The 21,384-nt window shown below is 38.5% G+C and overlaps 2 protein-coding genes across 4 annotated transcripts in view; both read right to left on the bottom strand.

Annotated features, from left to right (window-relative positions):
- Positions 1 to 740: 740 nt before the first annotated feature.
- Positions 741 to 6,913, bottom strand: Vps24 (vacuolar protein sorting 24). The gene is made up of 6 exons (XM_022057319.2): positions 6,713 to 6,913; positions 6,568 to 6,628; positions 5,353 to 5,532; positions 4,844 to 4,965; positions 3,360 to 3,452; positions 741 to 1,911 (listed from the first exon to the last, which is right to left on the bottom strand). The coding sequence occupies exons 1-6, from the start codon at positions 6,755 to 6,757 to the stop codon at positions 1,747 to 1,749; spliced, it is 666 nt and encodes a 221-aa protein (XP_021913011.1). The 5' UTR covers positions 6,758 to 6,913; the 3' UTR covers positions 741 to 1,746.
- Positions 6,914 to 9,193: 2,280 nt separating this feature from the next.
- Positions 9,194 to 21,384, bottom strand: part of srl (PGC-1 family member spargel) — a 29,753-nt gene continuing 17,562 nt past the window's right edge. For 2 of the 3 annotated variants that reach the window (XM_087349740.1, XM_087349741.1), the window contains exons 11-13: positions 20,222 to 20,425; positions 19,225 to 19,370; positions 9,194 to 18,529 (exon numbers count right to left, since the gene is read on the bottom strand). In XM_087349740.1, coding sequence (XP_087205866.1) covers positions 18,375 to 18,529; positions 19,225 to 19,370; positions 20,222 to 20,425 — 505 coding nt within the window. In that variant the 3' untranslated portion in view covers positions 9,194 to 18,374. The remainder of the gene's footprint in view (positions 18,530 to 19,224; positions 19,371 to 20,221; positions 20,426 to 21,384) is intronic. The other variant, XM_022057305.2, reaches the window with a different exon arrangement.

The following is a 21,384-nucleotide window of genomic DNA, read 5'->3' as shown; positions in this document are numbered from 1 at the left end:
AGGGCAGATGTTCGGCAGACCAGCTGAGGCTGTTCCTGAAAAGGCGGCTAAGTTGGCACGAGAGGTCTGACCATTCAGCTACCCTGACTGAGGTGTTCTGTGTTTCTCCTCACTTCTAAGGCAAGTGCCAGGGTATAATTCAAAAAGGTGCATGGCCCACCATCCCCAACCACAGAGGCCTCCAGCTGAAGTGACACCCACCCCCCCCCCCCCCCCCCAAGTCGTAAGTCGCAGAGGCCATCAGCCAAAGCGATCCCGCCCCTTCTGGGCTCAAATACCAGAGAGCCATCCAACCAAAATCCTTTGCAGGAAAAGACAAGTTACCTTATGTGATAACCTCCCACCAGTTGTAATGGCCCCTAGTCGAATAGTTGACAAAACCCTCCGTTAGCATAAGCACGCCCACGTTATAATTTTAAAGCGATGTTTACCGTTTCCAGCAATGCGTTTCGTACACAGGAATGGTATTACCTAGCAAGGGGCAATGTGCTGCACTTGCACAGGCCGCTGCCCTTAGTTAGCTTTTTGGTTGGTGGTCTCCAACTTCGGTACCCCGAGGACAAGGACGAAGATGGTTCTCGAAACGTTGGCGTCTTCTCCATAAACCACCTGACACGGCTGGTAGCCCAAGAAGAATTCATTACACTTAGTCGCCATGAAAGCTTCAGATCATACAAGATTGTGAAATATTACGAAATTAGGATTCATAGAACCAAAACTGTTCTTCTAAAGAACAGAGATTCTTTCGAATAGACATTTATTTTTACCAAAATGACATGTTAGGCTATTCAGTCACCTTCAGGCACCTATAATATGATACAACGGTGAATACTTTGGTCTGGATAGCTGTATGCTGCCAGATTACAAAAATGAACGTATAACGTAAAATTAGCAGAAGAGAAATGTTTTCTCTTCTCCATTCTACAAAATATCCAACATTTGCTTGGGATCTGATGTTTTAAATGTGTAGCTAACACACCGCACCATCTGACCGCCTCGGTTAAGTGCCTGGGAAGCAGATAGTTTCACTCCTTGATCAGAGGTTCGAACAAAGTAAAAAAAAGGGGGACAAACAAAGTATAATGTGTGTTTGGAAAGTCCCCTGCAATCTCAAGCTCAAACCAGGCAGTCAAATTCATGCACTGGCCACCTGTAGATCTAGTCAGCCACTCTAGACGAACTCCCTGGTAGCAGAACCCACAGGTCCAACACCGACAACACCAAAGCCCGAAACCGGCTACGATCCTGAGCGAATTCCATCCATTTGCCATCCTCACAGCTCAACTCCCTAAGATCCATCTTGATGTTATCCTCCCATCTCCTTCTTGGTCTGCCCAGAGCCACTCTAAACACGACAGTGAAATGACATTTTGTTGTCGGTAACTTCAAGCCTGCAGACTGACCTCATAACAATTGCACACAGCGTGTCAGTATCGCTTAATCCGCATCAAGAAACAATCATACAACTGACATCATATTCAAATTGACACATTTCAACCAAGAATTGGAATTTCATTGTTTTAAAAGTACTTTACTCCACAAAACACAAATACGACTAAAACAGTAAAGTATATAAATAGTGCAATGTAAATAAAAGCAAAGTACTCATTAGAAAATAAATAAATCTTGACGACACTTAGGTCAGGACCATCACCACACAAAGCAAGGTCTTGTACTGTTAGAAATGTGGTATCTCACTGCCGACCCCTGACCTCACAACCTTCCCCAGCACTACCACATTATGGGCTAACTGCGCAAAGCCTGCAGTCTGCTCTGCATGTCTTCCAGCTCCTCCTCATCCTCCAGAACTGCCGATGCTCCGGCTTCCTCCGTCTCTCCAGCAGCAGGAAGGGAGTGAGTAACAGCTGCTGGGGCCTGTCCAAGTTGTCCTGATGTCAGCTCCCATAACACCTGCACACAAGGCAGTCATTTCCAGTGGTAAAGTGCTTCAAACAACCCACACTACATTAACCACAGTTTCTACAGAAACAAGATTTGGCACAACTGGAATCCTTGACAAGACGTGAAAATCAAGATACAGGTAAACCTCGATTTGCACCGCTTCAATTTGCGCCGATTCAGAATAACGCCGCTTTTGAAACCAGCAAGTCAAAAAGTGAAAAAAAAATATTTTACTATTATTTATAACGTTTTACAATGTTTCTCGTACTGATTCTTATTAAATCGTAATTCTTACATCGCTGATTTTGAATAAAAATTATAAATACAGTCACCTCTGCACTCATTGCTAAGTAATTGCGAGATAATCTTCTAAAAGTCCACCAACATTCCGCAACAGTCACGTGAGCACTGGTCACTCTTCACAGTGAGTCATTTGCGTTCAGCCTGATAAGGGAGTAAGGGAAAATGCGCTCAGTTCGCCTCTTGTTGACACATTGAATGTGCTGTTTGTGTTGTTCGACCACCATTCTGCAGTAGCAACTGTTTTATATTTATAAATTATAGAAGAGCCACCATGTCTGGTAAGAGAAGTGAATGTGTTGCTAAAAAGTTGCGTAGGTCTATTGCGTTAGAAGATAAGATGGACGTAATTTGTAGAATAGAAGGTGGTGATACCCATCATAATGTGCAGAAGTATGAAGTTGCCTCCTACCATAATGAAAAATTCATATAAAATAAAACAGTCAATACAACGCAAGTGAGAAGTAAACTTTTAGAAAGAACGGAGAAATTACTGTCGCTATGGGTGGTTGACATGAATCGAAAAAACATTCACTTGACTGAAATTACTATCACGGATAAGGCGAAGTCAATTTTTGAGGAACTTAAGTCGTCAATGTTTGGGTGCCGGGAACGCACGTCATCGACTTCCCATTGATTTACATTATAAAAAGAGTTTCAATTTACACTGATTCCATTTACGCCGGTTCGTCCAGGAACGCGTCCCCGGCGTAAATCGAGGTTTACCTGTACTACGAGTAAAGTTGATCCAGTTAAGGACAAAGTTGACAATGATGTTTTTCATGGATGACAACTGCATTCCTTAAAAAAATGAAGAGGTTGAATACATTACCTCTAGGGAGACCAAAGATGAGTTGAAAACATCAACCAAAGGAAAATATAAAATAAAAAGTGACACAGATACAGGATAAGTTCTGATGGCAGGTTGATTCTTGAGTTATTTAACAACACCTTTTAACATACGCAAGTTAGCAACCTCTTGGACAGATGACACCTAAGATTTAATGTCCTAAATATGAGTATGATGTAGTGGTACCAAGTGCTCTACCACTTATCGGAGAATCACAAAAGAATGAAGAAGGCATGTTCCTTCCCAGGGGAAACATCAATGGATGCTGCTGGTGATGACTAGCGAACAACCAAGCAGTCACACTCACCTTGTCAACCTCTTCCTGTGCCTCCTCCTCCAACTCATCTTGGTCTTCTAGGGTGTCCATTGTTTCCTCCATCATCTCTTCAATGATCCCAGCCTATACCAAATAAAAAGCAACTTAACAGCAATTCTGCACAAGACACATAGAATTTTCATAATCTTCTGGTATATGTAAGCAGCTGACAAAACTTCATAAAATTATTCTGCACATCAATAACATTTTTCATAGTACGCTGCGGCCAGCTAGACGAACTTCGGCGTTAATGGTTTAAAGTACGCCAATGCAAATGCAGGGTCAATCGGGTTGTGTGAAAGACATGATAAAGGTTAATATACCAACATAATTTCACCTGTTCCATTTCTTGCTCCTACACACTCGGAGAACATTCTGAGAGCAGAGATTTTCTCGAAATGTTGGCAGAAGACATGGTTTATTCACCATTCAGCCACCTGACGTGGCTTGTAAACCGAGAGCCTTTAATCGACCTATAAACAACAGTTGGTTCTATAAATTTCTGCCTCAAGCTTACCCCTACTTTCCTTCACATGGTGAGGCTGGCAGAAACTATAAATGAATAATTATACGATTAATAAACCCATTTAAATGCATAATTTCCACTTGTACGGATTCTACGTTTCAAACTGTTAACATATAGAAAATGTTTTACAAGTTGATTGTGGATTTAGGAATGCATCAGTGTCTACGGTTCTTTGCACGTGTATACAACAGATATTAAAACAACCGTACCCCAATCAAGGGAAGACTTCATACACATGTGAACGTACACACAACAGGATGGTTCCCTAAACAGCAAAAACATGGCAGGCAGTACAGAGACCTGACAGTGGAACTGCAGTTAAAACTGCTAAGTTACAGAACATAAAGATGGCACATAACTTTCCGTTATGTTCGTGAATTGCTTCATTTGTAATTTCAATGGTTCATTAGCCATCACCATGAAACTGAAAACTACATATACATTCTTGGGGAGATTATCATATTGTTTTACATTCCACAAGAAATAATTACCTCATAAATTCTCATGTCAGAAATTCACAACCTAAAAAACACAAAGATGGAATAGACTTTGGTGGCACGATATTCATACACTTTCATAAAAATCTACCAGCTCGTTAATGGGGAGATCATATGCCTGTCTTGTTTTAAGAAAGAAGCTACGACACCAATAAGAAAGTTCTACCACGGGGACTGCCAACGTTACTGCCCTCAAAAGGGTTTCTGTGTAACTGCAAGACTTTTAAAGCAAAAACACAATATGCAGATATTTCTAATCCATTTCAATTTGCATCTTTTCTAGATTCACATTAATTTATTAGCTCCTTCTAGTTGCCTGTCACCCACAAAAGGTCGGTGATCCCCGATGTGACATCTGCAATGAACCACAATCTTAACTGTCACACCAGATCGATGCAAAAACACATTACAAATGTCATCTGATGAACTTCATCTGGAATGTACTGTCTTACCCTCATCATTTCCTTGGATAAATCTCGCATTGTAGCTGCCACCTCGGGCACACGAACCAGCGACTGCATTGCCTGCATCACTTCTGTTGACTTCTGGAGGGAGCCAGCCACTCTCAAGGTCGCTGCACAAAGAACACTGCACTTACTCACGTATAACAAGCATGTGTGGAAAATACACACACACCCTTATTTTTGGATTGCAATTTTTTTTAAAAAAACATGTATTCATGTAGAACACACTTCAAAATAAATAAAATATAAGAAGTAAGAATTATGTATTATGGGATGTCTGATATTAGGCGGGCAGAGTTAGCATTCATTATTGTATGCAATACTTAAAAATGAAACTGACTCAGATGTGAATTTGACAGTTCCATAACACATATCACAATAGGGTTGGTTTCTGGGTTGTAGCACTGTGTAGTTTGGTAGAAGTTTACTTTACAGTACTTTAAAAAAAGATGCATACAGACTCATGTAAAAGTTTAACAACAAAGATCTGTTCTTACCAAGCTGATTCTTCATCTGTAATTGTATGGAGTTGAGGTGTGCCTTGGATGTATGTATCTTTGTAATGGCTTTACGGGCCCTTACGACTTCTTTGGCAAGTATTGTACACACCCCCTTGTCACCTTTCTTTGCTGCATCCTTAAGTGAACGTTTAACCTTGTCTTCTTCACGCTGAATAGCTAAAATAAGAAGACAAATGATCATTTACCACTATAATGTTTCTAAACACCATGATATATGGCCACAGACAAAAGTAATGTATACCGCCTCCACTAAAAATTAACATAACTTTTGTACTGTATAAGCTACAAAGCTCATGAGGCTTGTTTTAAAGCACAATGTTCAAACGAGAATAGAAACCGAATCACAACTGAACTCCAAAAAAAAATCAGATAATTTAAAATGAACTAAAGGAAACAGAACTAATTTAGCACAGCCTAACTGAAAACTGCCCAGGCAGACACAGACAGCAGCACACTTACATATGCCAGTGCAACCTAACCTAACCCAAAAGCTAACTACCATGCCTGCCCAAATGCTAAATAGAGCAACTTCAAACCTGACAATGAAAGTCATCCCAACCAGAGATCTGCAGGTGGTATGCAACAGAATACAAGAGAGTTGCCTAACCTAACCCAACCTAAGTGCTTAGTAGTCACAGGTGGTTACAACTTAAACAAAACAGGTTTGTTTGTTAGGCTGAACTATGTTAGATCAAGTCTTCTCTAACCTTTCAAAGAACTAGTACTATGGTGCACACAATGACACCAACCCAAACATCACGTAGTGTAACACCCATGTGAAAATTGCAAAAAAAAGACACTTAAAAAGAAACACACATAACATTTTTCTTCTAATACTTACTGTCGGTAGATAAAACACATTACGCGTAGTTTTTATTTTAATTGCCATGTTATAAGAATTTTCTTAGCATGTGTCTTTATAAAAATTATGTTCATTTTTTAATGATCAAACAATTCGGTGACGAAATAAAGAAAACACAGTACACAGCACAAATGTGTACAAAATTTATACATTACATAAGTGGCCTGGAAAGAACATCGAACATGTAAAATCTCTGGGGTGACGTCAAGAGTGTAATAAATATTAGAATAGGCTGTAAACGAAACTGAAGACAGAACCACACGCCATCATTACACAAAACGAAATGAAACTTACAAACAAATGTCATACAACTTTCAATTCGTATTCACCTCTTATTTGTCGATCAAGCTGAAAGCCCTCTTTCCTTATTTTATGCGACCACTCGTTTACCTAGAAGAACGAACATATCCTACTTAGGTTACACCCACAGATGTATACGTCAAAAAAGTTGTGGAATTGAAGGCATAATTTTACCATGTCCTTAGGGTTCTTTTCTTGCGACTTTCCAAACAAACCCATGACACAGTTACGTTCTAGCACCAAACACTAATATTTTGCTTGTCAATATATTACAACGTCAACATAAATTCACAGTTAGAATTAATCGTGTTTGATAAGGAATTGCAAACACTCCAGATTACAGAAAACCTCAGATAGGTAATTGCATCATAATCTAGAAGGCCGAGACTCAGACGTAACCAGAAGTACAGGCTGTAAGAGAAGTTACTGCATTTGATGTGGCCAAGGATGTGCCTAAATACAAATAGGGTAGTCAAATTCTGGACACTAAATTCAGAATACTGTATATGAATAAAACAAACTAGGAAATGCAAGCACAACGTACATTTCTGACACGTTCATGTTTCTTATATTGCCTCCACATTTTCATTGTTTGAATATTAACTTGTAATGCTCTTTCATGAGCAGGTTTGACAGACGAGCAAGGACTCTTTAAAAATTTTGATAAAAGCGATGCACCGGTGCCTGAATTGCACTTTTACAGCAGAAATTCAGTTTCGTAATTATCTCGAAAACCGTGACTTGCAAGATGCGCGCAGAAAATCATGCAAGTAATTGTGAAGTGTTCACTGTTGTCCGATTTTAGTAAAAACTTGAATGTGTAATGGTGCAATTCTCTTTCATCAAATTTCATTATACCTGCCACGGGTCTCGTTATGTTAAGGCAGACATATATGGCGAAAACAATCGTCCACACTTCCCAGTTTCCCCACGCGACACACCAAAGAAAAAAACAGTTTGGAAAGGAGATTTTAGACATTACAACAGTTCCTAGTAAGGAAGAGAGTTAAATGCGACCCCCGAAAGTTTTCCTCAAAAAATAGGTACCGAGGCGTAAATAAAATCGATGCATCGATAAAAAATCTCACATTATAAAATTTTTCAAGTAGCTTAATATCACTCAAAAGTGCATTGGTTAGGTTTTCATTGAAACACGATTGTTACTGCTATAACAATTATAAATCAGCCAACAAAACACACTTAGTCCTCATAGACACCGGAAAATTCAGTTCCTACCTCGAAGGAACACAATACATCACCCTTCCAGAATATCAATCAGTTAATGCTAGTTTTGAATAAATAGATTATATCAAGAAAATGATCTTATATAAGGCAGTAATTAAAACTATCCAATTTGAATTAAAATAGGATTTAAGGTTCTCTTGCCAGGTAGTATGAAGATGCCTGTCTTCTGGTAGGAGGTATTTACTGCCTCCAACATCAGGGAAAATTCTGATCATGGAGGCAGTATCTCAGAAATGTCAGGAAAGATCTATTAGACTATATGGCACTGCAACCCAGACGACAGCCATCTTTTTTGTGAATATCAAATTTCAAGTTGTTACTCACATGAAGTATGATTTTAATGTGTGCTCCACAGGGTTGCAAATGTGGCCATTTAAAACACAACCCAACAACAATCACATGCTACAGTACAAAATTAACTCAGAAGCAGGTTCACCCCCATGAATGAACCCTTCTGACCTCTCCTGTGACACTTGAGACAAAGTCACCCTTGTTGCTAGGCCAGGGGAAAAGAAGCTGTGCATGTGTAAAGATGGTGTATTCACAAGCAGAATGCATATTCATTTTCAAATATTATTTAGCATCAAAATTGAAGACTGGTGGAACTAAAACATGATGAACCATTTTCAGTATCTGCTGTAAAGCTATTCTGTAACATCTTCTTAAAAATAAACTGTTGTAGTAAAGCTTGTATTTTAAATGAAACACCTGCGCATCATTTCGTGAATGAATACTGTAGATTTTTAAATTAATACAGTCACTGTACAACAGAATCAGAATACAGGAAAATGTAATTACAGTAACTGATACCTTCTGTACTTGAAACTGTATCCACACTTATTCTGAAACTGAGAACTGAATAATGCATACATAATTTTAGTGGAAAAACCTCTTGGGATTAAAGACAACTGGCATGTGTAGATAACATTGAAATAGATGTTAGGGATAAATCACATCCACTGGTGAGCTTCAGTAATATTGAAGTTAAACAGATTCATCTACCAGGAAGTTAGTTATTATTCGGTACCGGTAGTTATCTTTGCTAAAGACTGAAGATTAGTCAGCCATTCCTACTCTTGGTTCTGGGCAAGAATATATACAGAAAAGAAAGTGCTACAAATATACGGACATAAGACAGAGAAAGATATCAGGTAACTGATGGAGTACATTTTGCTGTTCTCTGGATATTGTCAGGGTAATTAAATCAAGTTTATGACAGGATGAGCATAAAGCACAGCTGGAAGAAATGTATGTGAAATACTTGTCAAGAAACATGTGGAAAGAAGCAGTAATTTGGCCCTTTTAATGTAACAAGTCTACCAAGAGTAGAATAGGACAAATTAAAATCACAATGAATGATGCTAATTTTTTTCAGGCAAGGAAAAAGGAACAATATTCAGAACAAACATATGCTCAAGACAAAGCATGATTTTATTCTCTTGAATCTATCACAGAATCAGATATTTCAACCACATGCTGTTATCTGTTATATTCCACCGTACGACGGAAACAAAATTCAGAAGCAAAATATTCTGTGAAACATACTTAATAACATACTGATACATTGTACAATTAATTGCATTGCTCATTCAGCCACCCATTGATGCTGTAATTTAAAAATAATACATTCACAAGGAACTTATGTTATGAACCTAAGATACATGGACAGAGTTCACAAGAAAACAATGATGCATACTTTCATGTGTTACATCCAGCAGTAGTGCCATCCTGAAGAAAGTGTTCATCTGTTTGTGTACTCGTAAGTAGTGTAATCCATTTAGTGCAACAACTGCTTTGCTCCATACACCAATTCAAAAGAAAACATTACAAAAATGAAATCCCCTGAATCATTTGGCACACCAGACTACATACTGTAATCAGCTACAACGTATAAAAACTGGTGTGTGTACCTGGTTTATTTAACGATGCTTTCAACTGCCAAGATCATAACAACATTGAATAATAGGATCATTAGTGAATTATGAAGTGACTGGAAAGGGTACAGTCATGGCCTAACTTAAGGAAATATACTGTAATTTGTTTGTAGGGGCTGAAGAAAACCATGAAAAACTTCAGTGAGAATAACTAGTCTTCCAGGCCACGACTTGAACCTGGGAGTCCAAAATACAATGCCAGATTGCTGACCACTCAACTGTGACATCTGCCATTCTTACACTAACAGCTGTCCTTTCAGTCAACACAGGCTTTCATCTACAAAGTGTTTCTTAGCTTCCAAGTGGCTTCGCACAAAAATCGTGAAGAAACACTTTAATGTTCCAAGGGAGGTAGATCTAGTTGAGGGCATAAAGACATTACCTCAATCGCGGGAACAGGACAACCTACTTACCTGAAACTAAATATAAGGGCTGCCAACTGATTCACTCTAAAAATGCAAGAATTCCAAAGCAATTATTTTAGTAACTGTTCACACATCTGCTCCCATATCTAAGTTTTGTTGTCTGCCAGACAAAAAATCTGACCTATGACATGAGAAAACAGAAAAGTCTCAGTTCCTTGCATATATGTAGATTGATTGGCATTAATTTCTTTCCCATGTAATACTGCAAACAACTAGAGAGAGACAGACAGGCTGAGGGATAAATCAGCAGTGGAGTTCCTGGGAGTAAATGTGTAAAGCAGAACTGTAATCTAGAAGCAATACATAAAAAATTACAGAAACCAAAATATCGTTCAATATAGGCTATACAAACTACTCTGCACCATGTAATGCAAATCAATTTGCATTACATGTATCTTACACATTTTTGCATCAGCATTTGGAAACACAAGCATTTAGAAGACATCTTACATCTCTCTAATAATGTACAACCATAAACAGATTTTCTTCTTTTAACTCTGCTTCATTCAGCACAAACTGATGCAGAAAATTGAAAAACTTTAAAATGTTACTCTTACAACTGCTACTAAATGTAGAAATTAATTTCATTATGCAAAACTTTTACATCTGTTAGCATTCTTTTTCAATCTACAGTCCATACCACAATTGGCACATTGCATCACATTACTGAAGACAGCCGTCTCCTGAGACGTTACATCGCGTAGTCCAGTAGATATTGACCAACATATCAGAGGAGTTTACTGCCTCAGGGTGACACTAACCTGATGATGGAAACCTCAAACCCACACATTAAACATACTTCAACTTCAACACCCCTACTTCTCATATTAACAGTAATGTAGATGCTAATGGTATTACAGTTCATATTGCAATGTACACATCAAATGGTTCAGCCTGGCCTGAGGTAATGTTAACAGAATTAATTAAAGCGCACAAGAAAAGCTGAAACATTAACATAATTTGAATGCATAATAATGTTCATATAGTTTCTAATAGGCATTTATAAAACAAAAGTACACAATGAAGACTTAAAATCTGAAGAGAGATGCAAATGTCTTGCAGAACACGTCAAACAGCGCCAAAACGGAAATCTAAATGTATCACAGAAATAAAATACTCGGTCAGTCTTAGCCAAACCACTGGAAAATCAGTCCAACCACTTATTTACCAGGACTGATAGCACGGTCATGACGTGCCTGAAGTCCAGACAGTTACTATTGGCATGTTGCACACTCAATGACCTCATCATCTCAAGAACTGGCCCTTCGCTTCTGAGAAATGTCACAACATGACACTGAGGCACCAAACACTGCCCCATGCTTCTCTTTCCAAATACGGCCTGGATTTACTTAGCATCTACAGACTACAAAATCAACATTACACTAGCAGAAAATGAAGAGATAAAATGCCAACCTGGCAGTTTCCTAATGCCCTATGTGAATTACAGCACTGAGTTTTCAAATGGTGACTGTCGATTTCATTATCAATTTTCTTGGAGATGGCTGCCTTCTGGGTTTTAGCGCCGTGTAAGTTTACAAACGTTGCAGAGGTTCGTGCTGCCTCCATCATCAGTGCAATGATCACCCTGATGATGGAGGTAGCAAGGACCTCTGAAACATTGGTAAACTTCTGCCAGACTACACAGTGCTACAACCCAGAAGACAGCCATCTTCACTCACTGCCATGGTAAACTCAAATCCCCAAAAGTTTCATGTTATAAAATAAAGTACACAATTATACAACATGAATGCCAACTTTTAAACAAAACAGTATTAACGATGACAAATGACCCTCTCCTCCCCACTTCTTCAGGTTACTTACAAGGTCATAATAGAATTCTAACATCAAATAATCAGGAAAGTGACAAAAACAATATTACATAGCAAAAGTTAGAGGGAAACCAACAGCTCGTGTAACTGATGTGCAGAAACACACAAAATTAATGTCTGTAAGGTGTGTGTTGAGTGTCAGGCCACATACAGCAATCCAATCCAAAAACATCTATCTGCAATGTGATAATTTCAATTACTGATAAGTTTACACGCATATAAATTATGCTTATGAATCAGTATGTTTTGCAACAGATCACAAATTACTTCACTGTCTGTCCCACAGGATCAGACAAGACAGCAGAAGAATGCCTGCGGGGATAGAGATAGGCACACTGCCACCCGTCCCCTCACTGGTATCGGTACTGTGACCCCTTCCACTCTCAAGCAGCCACCTGTGCATGTATATAACACCAGTCCTTGGTTTCCCTGTACACTAAGTTCTATTTACCACAAAATTTCTCAAATCTCAGTTCTAAGGGCACTGAAATACAAATTTGTACACAAGCAAAACTATCTAGAACAAACTTAATGTTCCAGCCTCCCACAACTCACTTCAAAAGAGAGACTGAACAAACCAAAGTGTCTAATATTTGTGTTTTTGCATCTGCTTTACTATTTATATCCTTGATTTAAGCAAACTGCTAACTTAAAAAACAATAACAGTCGTGGCAATGATACATGCCAGGTGCAGTCACACACACTGACGCCCGTTAGTACCATCACAAATGATTTAAACATTTTGTCCACTGACAGCTGGTACACAGTTCCATCAGAAACTTTAAATTAATGGCTGAGACACAAACATGATTAATAGAAACGGTATGTGACAAGTCTCTATGTTATGTCTTACAAAACAAGGTACAATACCCAACAGGAGTTCTCTGTAATCAAATATTACAAAAGTGGAATCCCAAAAGGATTAGCATAAGCATCCCATAGGTAAGATTCACACAGGTTGGTATTAAAAGCAAATCCAATATAAGCCATGGAAAACAGGATCCTCAATATATGTTCTTCCCCTAGGGCAAGGGACAAAGTTTCATGCCAATTCAGAATTTAAAAAAAAATAAAAAAGATAGTTCTGCATACCTTTAGGTGCACAGGCATAAAAAGAAGATAAAACATTTTGAACTGAATGGTCAAAACATAGCTGAAACACGTAGCATGGAAAAAATAACACTAATAGTTACTAGAGAATGAACGACAAGGATCTACATGTTTCTGCATTCCACTTCAGGGAAGCCATTTCTCCTTAAAATTCAGAACGCTCACAAGACAGCATACTGCTGCAATGTTCGCTTCCAACTTCCTTATATTAGAAGGTATGGATATTCGGATTAATTTATATTCCCATCTTTCACAGAACAAGGATTCCATTTTGGAGTGATTTCCATTACCAAAAACAAATAATGATCGCAGGATTAGGTCCCTGACAGGAATGTGAAGCATTGCAGCAACACCTTAAATACTGTATTCTTCACATATGTAATTCACTTTTATTTTCTATACTACGCAAGACACATAACTAATTAACTAATCTGTTTGAGCTGCTTTTATCCTATGTACATGTAAAAGCATCATCCTCATAAATAAGTTATTTTACAGTATTTAACATCTGCAGAGACCAGGTACAGCTACCACTTACCCTTCGTCTTTTAATAGGAGCACAAGTTCAACAATTCCTGTTCCTCTGCCCTTCAAATGTTCCCAGGCAAAACGGTCCGCTAATTGCTCTTCTTACCTATTACTTTCCACCTCTTTTAATAACCCACACCATGCGAGCAACTCAGCAGGATGAAACAATTCTTGGTAGAGACAATGAAATGTACAGACATTTTTCCCCATGTTCATCGTATTACTCTTCTAAGGTTCATCAATTTCAACTCTTACTGTATAAGTTTAACTGAGGATACCTAACTCCAGGGGGCAGAGTAATTCTTGAAAAGCTAATAGTTGCTCAGCTAATAAAGATAGTCCCAGGCTTTTGCAGAACTAGGTGTTTTATTAATCGCTGAGTTCGTAAGTGCACAATATTTTAATGATGGGAATTACCAAAACATTTGTTATTTCATCACAAAATGTATACAATCAACAGAATAAAGAAAATACATTGTGCTTCATGTGATAGGGCACCTATAATATATTGTTTCTATGACCACCACAGAAGTCTTACTCTAATGTGGGTAAGCTAAACCATTCATCACCACAGCAACGAATCACACAAACCAGGTAGAATATATAAGGGGAAAATCAAGTCAGATAATTTAGGGCCCAAACACATATCAGAGAGCTACCACATGTGTGATTAAAGAAATGTTATCTAATTTCAAATCTCTGTGGATCTTCCTCCTCGTGAGCTTACACACTTACACACACAGTTTATCTAGCTGTAAAATTATCTTTAAATTTAAAAATTATTCAATTGATTTCATTTTCCTATTACAAAAGATATGACAGTAACAAAATTTATTCAATCTTCTTCTTGCGCAGACAATCATTACACTCAATATCAGTCGCAGTTACCTTGCCTTGGCGATTTCAAGTCTTACACAAAGTTGTTTCCTTCTTTCAGTTCAGAACAGACAGAAATGGCTGAAACTATGATGATAGAAATCATGAATGTAAGTACAGGGCATCTTGTTTCCAGCACAACACATTTTCCCCCCCCCCCCCTTTTAATCAAACTTCTTCACACAAAGAAGTGGCCATATGCAACACTTTCCACTACATATGAAAGTACAAGAAGTGCAATAAATAAAATTGTGTAACATTACCTCACGCACACTCATTCAAATTATCCACTAAAAAAATAATTTATTTGTTCTTTCAAAAGTGAAGGGAAGTCATAGTGCAACTGAGAAACAAACATCATGAGATCTACTTACATTACCCATCAGCATATAATTCCAAGCGCTGCTTGTCTCGATGTAGACATCACACACTGTGAAGTTCAGAGCAGTGCTCACATTGTGCATGCTCTGATCGGTGCTGATGTCTACCGAACTTCAGCAAAGAATATGAAATGGAATAGGACTCGAGGATTTCACGGCAGCGAGTTCAGAGATGGCCATCTTCTCGGTTGCAGCTTATCGCAACCAAGTCAACAGATGTGCAAGGTTTCAAAAACGTAACAACGATTCAATAAATCAGTTTTATTGTGCACAGTTTCCTCCATAAACATGATCCAATTTATCAGAATCATGCCATGTGGGCACTGATTAGCTCATACTCAATTCTCCCAGCCACGCTTTTACCCCTTAGGGGAAAAACCCCAGTACCCACTGGGCAGGAGGCTGGGTGGGCCCCAGAGCCAGTCTGGATGCAGGGGCTAGAGGAAAATCTTCTGCCTTTGTCAGGGATTAAACCTCAGCTGTCCAGTCTGTAACCAGTAACTATACAGACCGAGCTGAGATTGATAAGTTAAGACAGTTTACTGATGTGGCTGTAGGAACCATACTTCAAATACTTTGCTTAATTCAGTACAGAGAATCAGTCATCAGAACGAGCAACATTTGAGCACTGCTCGACATTATACACTGATGGGTCAATACCACACAAAGATATTAAGTGTTACACTGTAAATGTTATTTGTCTAATGAAATTACATCATTTTGCAATATTTCTGAACTTCTTAAGCTAGGAGTAAGTATGTTAAGTTTATCTGCAATAAATATCCAACAGCTTTCCAATTTACAAACCTCCACAGTACCTTGAGTGAATTGTAGTTTCAACCCAAGCACCTTCACTCACACTTAAATCTGTATTTTTTTTAAAAAAAAATCAAACAGCTCTCCCATAGGAAACTGTGGTAACAAATGTTCTGTCATAATTCGTACGGCTATAAATGTCAGAATGCAGGGGTCTTCCCAAAAGTTAATACAACTGAGATAAGAAATCATTTATACAAACTGAAAAATAATACACAGAACTTCTACAGGTTAGTTCTGAGTAAAACATTCATATTTTAAACACATATAAAATGTTATCTTCTAATGACTAACACGCGTGTGCGCGTACACATGCACACACAATGCACATCCGTGGTTATACACATTCACACAGACCTGCTAATGCATTAAAACTCGGCTAATGCTCACTAAACGACAAGCATAGGACATTGAGTACGCAAAGGGCTAACACATCACTCCTCAGCGGGCACATTTCATTGGCTACGTTATTCAACAATCAATGATGATCTATTCTGAGCGACTACATGTACTTCACTAAGTGACATCCCTAGTCCAAAGATTTGCTGATAAACATGTCCTGCTATCAGAAAACAAGTACGGACATGCAGTACATAAAGTGGTCCAAAATGTAGGTACCAAGTTTAAACTCAATTTCTTTCGTGAGTAATTATACTTGGAAGAAACTCGCTGACACACCATAGTACTCGAGCCATTTGTTTTCATTCCATTTTGTACAGATGTACAGCACAAAGTAGCAGATATTCAACTCTGTAACGAAATCTCGCAAGACATTGCCAGTTTTGGACAGTTACACTCTAAGTGGCAGGCCTTCAACGGCAACGACTGAAACCAACCTTAAAAACATTCAAGAGCAAAGAGACTGAACACACGATGATAAAAGTGGCTTGAGATGCTGATGTGAGTGGTTATTTGAATATTTTTATGCCTTATCATTTTGGTGAAATAAAGCATTAAAATTCTAGGAACAATTTGGACCACCATGTATATAAGAAGCACATAACATAGTTGTGGATTTGCAAGTAATAATGTGAGCAACGTTTGCAGAATTTGCTTAAAAAAGCTGATTTTTATATTCAAGTAAATAAATTGTCTTCTTCACCCTTAGTGAGGGATAATATTCTTCTTGCCTGAAATGAGTGGGACTGTCTTTGCATTAACGCCAGAGTGTCAATAAAATTATTTAGATCTGAAAAATTTGATGATGATGATATTCAATCCATAATAACACTGAATGTCTGCCTGCAATTTCATCTATCTACTAAGATACTTATTTTGTTCACACAGTCAACAAATCAGTCACGAAAGAATGGCACAGAACAGTGTGCGCAGAACATGCATCACTGTGAAAGAAAATATTTGTCGGGGCACGAAAAGCGTGCTCCTGTGGAGTTAAAAGATTTGTTAAATCTCGGTGTCAAGAAAATGGTATGAAAGTGAAACAGAGAGAAGGTATCGTTAAATAAAAATATTTGAAGCAACTCTTGCATAATTACATATCAAGAAATCGGCCCTGTTCCACGTATTTTCAAACTCGGCATACTTTCCTCATACTCGTCGCCAAGATGCTTTCAGTTGTTTCTTGAAAATTATATTAATGAAATCTGCTGTAAATGTCTCAAGACTATATAGCTCAATATATATACAAACAACCGTGATATTCTGAGGTAGGTTGGTGAGTGAACTTGCAAGTTTTCAAAGGCAGTATCTGTACAACACAAGATAAAAATGTCTTCAAATGAGAACATTCGTTACTTAAACTTTAAAAAAAATAGTGAAATCCTATAAAAAGGCACTGATATACATACGTAAGAAACGATTCTGGTTCACGTATTGTTTCTACTGTTTTCTGTAGTCTTCATAAACAGAAAAATACATAGTTTTTTATACTGCCATAAAACCAAACCTCATAGACAGGAAATCATTCAACAGAGAAATGTAAATATTTCTGGATGCTAATATCTAAGAACATTCTCCAAACTAGTTCCCTACATTACACAGTACTAAATAAGATTAATGAATCACTACAAAATACTGATTAATACAGCACAGATATTACACTGCTGCATAAAATGACTGGCTGTCTACACAAATCAGTCCAGGTTATATAAATATAAGACATCTCACATTCTTTATTAGATATGTAATAAATTTAAAAATTGCCACAACTAATGAGACTTCTCAAAACCAAATAACTGGGCCCACAGTCTGTAAATATGTTAACGGGATGCAACTGCAAGTAAAGATAGAAAAAATATCATCACAGACCAAAGAGTCAGTCACACACAGGCAGAAAATCATTGGAAGACAATAGTAATGTATCGGCCACACTGACTGGTATTCCGCATGGCCAACGCTGCACAATTGCAACATTATATTAAAGTAGGCGTCTTCATAAATATCAATACACCAGGTCTTATGAACAATGTTCCACAGTTTCCCCAAGGACCACCACCAGCACTGGCTGCATGCGCATTTCCTCGGCAGTGTAACGTCATCATTTACATGATCTGGCTGTTCAAAAATACCCCACCAAGTTTAAGTCTTGGCTTTGTGTTAACTGGGCACAAGAGGGAAAGTATACAACAGTAGGAACCAGCGTCGGGAACAACGTACTACAACACATTACTCAGTTCTTCTATCTGTATAATATTAACAATAACAATGACAGCTCCTATAAATATGTACCTGTGTCAAGCCTTGCGTTTGTGCAGCTTTGCTTGTGCTTCGCGCAGCAACAGGTCAAAAGAGTTCTCACTCTGAGACCTGCCACTACTGATAACTGCTGGTGCCCCTCGCACGTCTCCATTCAGACCGGACAAAGGTTCACTTCTAGTTGCCATACCATCTAAAAAAGAGGTCACATGTGTGCACACAGTGAGCGAATGCCAACGTGTTAATATGGTATAAATAAGCGTTCTTATGAACGAAGAACACCTCATGGGGCAGTCCATGTATGTCTGTCTGTGCAACATGCTTTTTGCGGGAATAATCGACTACATGGCCAGGGTTCCCGTTCCAAAGGGAGCACTCGACATGCATCGCTTGAGACAGCATTATTGAAAGAATGACCCCGGACAAATAAACTGAATCACATCACTGCCTACGTGATGTGGAGTGAAGAACGCCTCCAGAGTGTCAGTGTACTCCAAGGAGCACAACCTTCTAATCTTGTCCACTGCTTGTCATTCTTAAGGAATTTTGACATGGAATAACAGATAGAACATATTAAAACTTCTCTTTTTGTCTCTCTGTTTTCAAAAGACAGATATTTGTTAGTTTTCTGGATAAATGGCAGAACCTCCAATGAGGAATGGTTCGATAATCAATAGTACGCCACCGAAAGACGTTGTTTCAGCTCTGCAGCTGGGTGCTTCACAGATATAACTCCGTGTTAACATTACTCATCACATTCAGCACTATCAGAACACTGAACTAAACGCATGCGCCAATCCTATACGTCTCAGACACAATCCAAGTGACACACAAAAGCAGAACGCACGATACTCCATTTCCATCAGTATCTTAAATGATACCACGTACCTAAGTCAGAGTACCGAGTCTTGCAGAAAACCCGTCGACCTCCAAAGCAAAGATCATAACGTGGCTGATTAGGGTCATCATTTCCATGCTCCACAGCCTCGTATGCATCCATTTTGTAGGCAAAAGTGACAAAGCCATAATTGTCACTGCAACAAACATTGTAACCATTCTGTACCAAAGATTCGCTGCAAAGATAACCAGATGAAAAATGTAATTTATCTACCACTAACCCAAGTGATTTGCCACCTTTTACCAAGTATTTTGCTCAATTGGTATGAAAGTGATAAATGTTGAAATTCAGACTCGCACAGGAATTTATTAAATAAAGCAAGATGCCTCTCAATCAGTACAGTGATCAATGTTTTATTTCCAGTGGGGCAGGATTCTTCCCTATACCAGCATCCAGGCCAGTTCTTGGGTTGACCCTCCTCCCAATGCAATGCACACCAGTCTTCTCCCTTTGGGGTAAAGCAACCAAGGTGTGAAGACATACGTATACTCCCCCATTTAGTTGCATGATGTGGCACTTACATCGCTTGAAATTTTAGGCTTGTACCATCAACACTTTAAGAGCTATACACTGAAATCTTAAGTCATTCCCCACCACTTAAATCATATTCCTAGAGTTCAATATGAAAAAATTACTAGGTCAATGGGGAAAACTAACAAGAATATTTCATTCATATTAATTTACAGTATTTCAGATTACAGCAAAATCCCCATTCAAGGTTTCTTTGGGGTGCAATTAATTTGAACACCAAATGTAGGAAAATCTAAATGAAGGAAATTTAATACTGAGATTACTGACTTGGGATAATGAAATCCAGCTCTGTATGAGGAAAAACCTTAAGCAGAGACACATTCAATAGTGATTTCACTGTATAAGTTATTTGTAAGAATCTAATAAAAAGTGGAATTAAAATAATGTAAAGAACCAATCAAGATTTTCAGAACAGCACTGAGTTACAAGACGTTCCATTATGCCAAAGAAACATACCCATGCTCCCTGAAGTGAACACTGATGTCTAAAATGCGACCAAACACTTCAAACCGTCTCCTCAACTCCGCCTTCGACGTTCCTTCCTCAATACGACCCACGTAAATCACTCGTCTCTCCTCCACCTGTCTTTGCTTTTCACGCTCATTCAACTGCCAGTCCTCAGCCATGTTGTTCCAGTTGCCATGCTGTGGAGACCGGGATCTGGAGAACCAGAGGAAGAAAACAAACATCACACTCTCCATAAGCTTTGTCATGTTTCCCTGAATTTTCATCCAATGACATCGCTGAAAGCCTGAAGACTATTAATGGCAGCTGCTGTGAAAGCTTTAGATCCCAGAAAGCTCATGTAAGCTGTTCTAAAGGCAAAACAAACATATCACAAAACACACTCTTCAGTAAGTTGTTGTGAATAAAATTGTCATCAATATTTTAATGTGCCATAAGCAAACAAATCTTCGGACACAGCCGATATCCTCTCTACACAGAAGCCCATAAAAATTAACTATATCAGCTTTTGGCGAGTGGCCGCTTGGTCTCCTTGGAAAGTGATCTGGTCATCGTGCACAACATTCCTGCGAACGACTTCACCTCTAACTTACACGAGACTCATAAGCTCGGCCTTTAAACCCTAGTACCCCATCCTACAAGCAACCCACACCCTGTGCCCCGTGCATTTCAGTTGCTCAGGAGAATATGTTGCAGAATGCACTAAATTTCTTTTACATGTGTGGTGAGATCCTCTGAGGCTTCAAAACTTATCAGCACTCCCCAAAACATCACATTCTGTTTTTCTTGCGGTACACTTCAAAACTCACTAAAACACAGCCCCACATCACACTCCTTGCATTTTACTCTCGTTCATATCTCTCATGCAAAATGGCTGTGACAATTTACTCTTGATTAATGAATTGGAGAATGATTGCTGAAATTTATCTCAAGTCGAGTCAACTTTTCTATCACACAAGGCAAACTCCCAGCATTCTGAATCAAGTTTCGCACGATGGCAAGTTGGAAATTTCTACATTTCGTTTTGGCATCACATGATGGAAGGAGGAGGAGGAGGAGGAAGCAGTTTACAATAGTAAAGTCCAACTGGTGGAAAAGAAATGTTTGTCCATGTCCAACAGTTAACTGAGCAACCACCTGTCATCTTTGTCAAA

This window comes from Zootermopsis nevadensis, unplaced genomic scaffold, assembly GCF_977971745.1.
Source record: "Zootermopsis nevadensis isolate Lab colony 2312 unplaced genomic scaffold, Znev_1.0 Znev_ptg000016l, whole genome shotgun sequence".
In the NCBI taxonomy this organism is placed as follows: Eukaryota; Metazoa; Arthropoda; class Insecta; order Blattodea; family Termopsidae; genus Zootermopsis; species Zootermopsis nevadensis.
This window is presented reverse-complemented; position numbering and strand designations above follow the sequence as displayed.

Excerpts from the sequence above, each read along its gene's own strand:
- Vps24 (XM_022057319.2), bottom strand. The coding sequence starts at position 6,757 with ATGGGTTTGTTTGGAAAGTCGCAAGAAAAGAACCCTAAGGACATG. Across the intron at positions 5,533-6,567 it reads GCTTGATCGACAAATAAGAG|CTATTCAGCGTGAAGAAGAC; the intron begins GTGAATACGAAT and ends TTCTTATTTTAG. Across the intron at positions 1,912-3,359 it reads CACAGGAAGAGGTTGACAAG|GTGTTATGGGAGCTGACATC; the intron begins GTGAGTGTGACT and ends CCTTGTGTGCAG.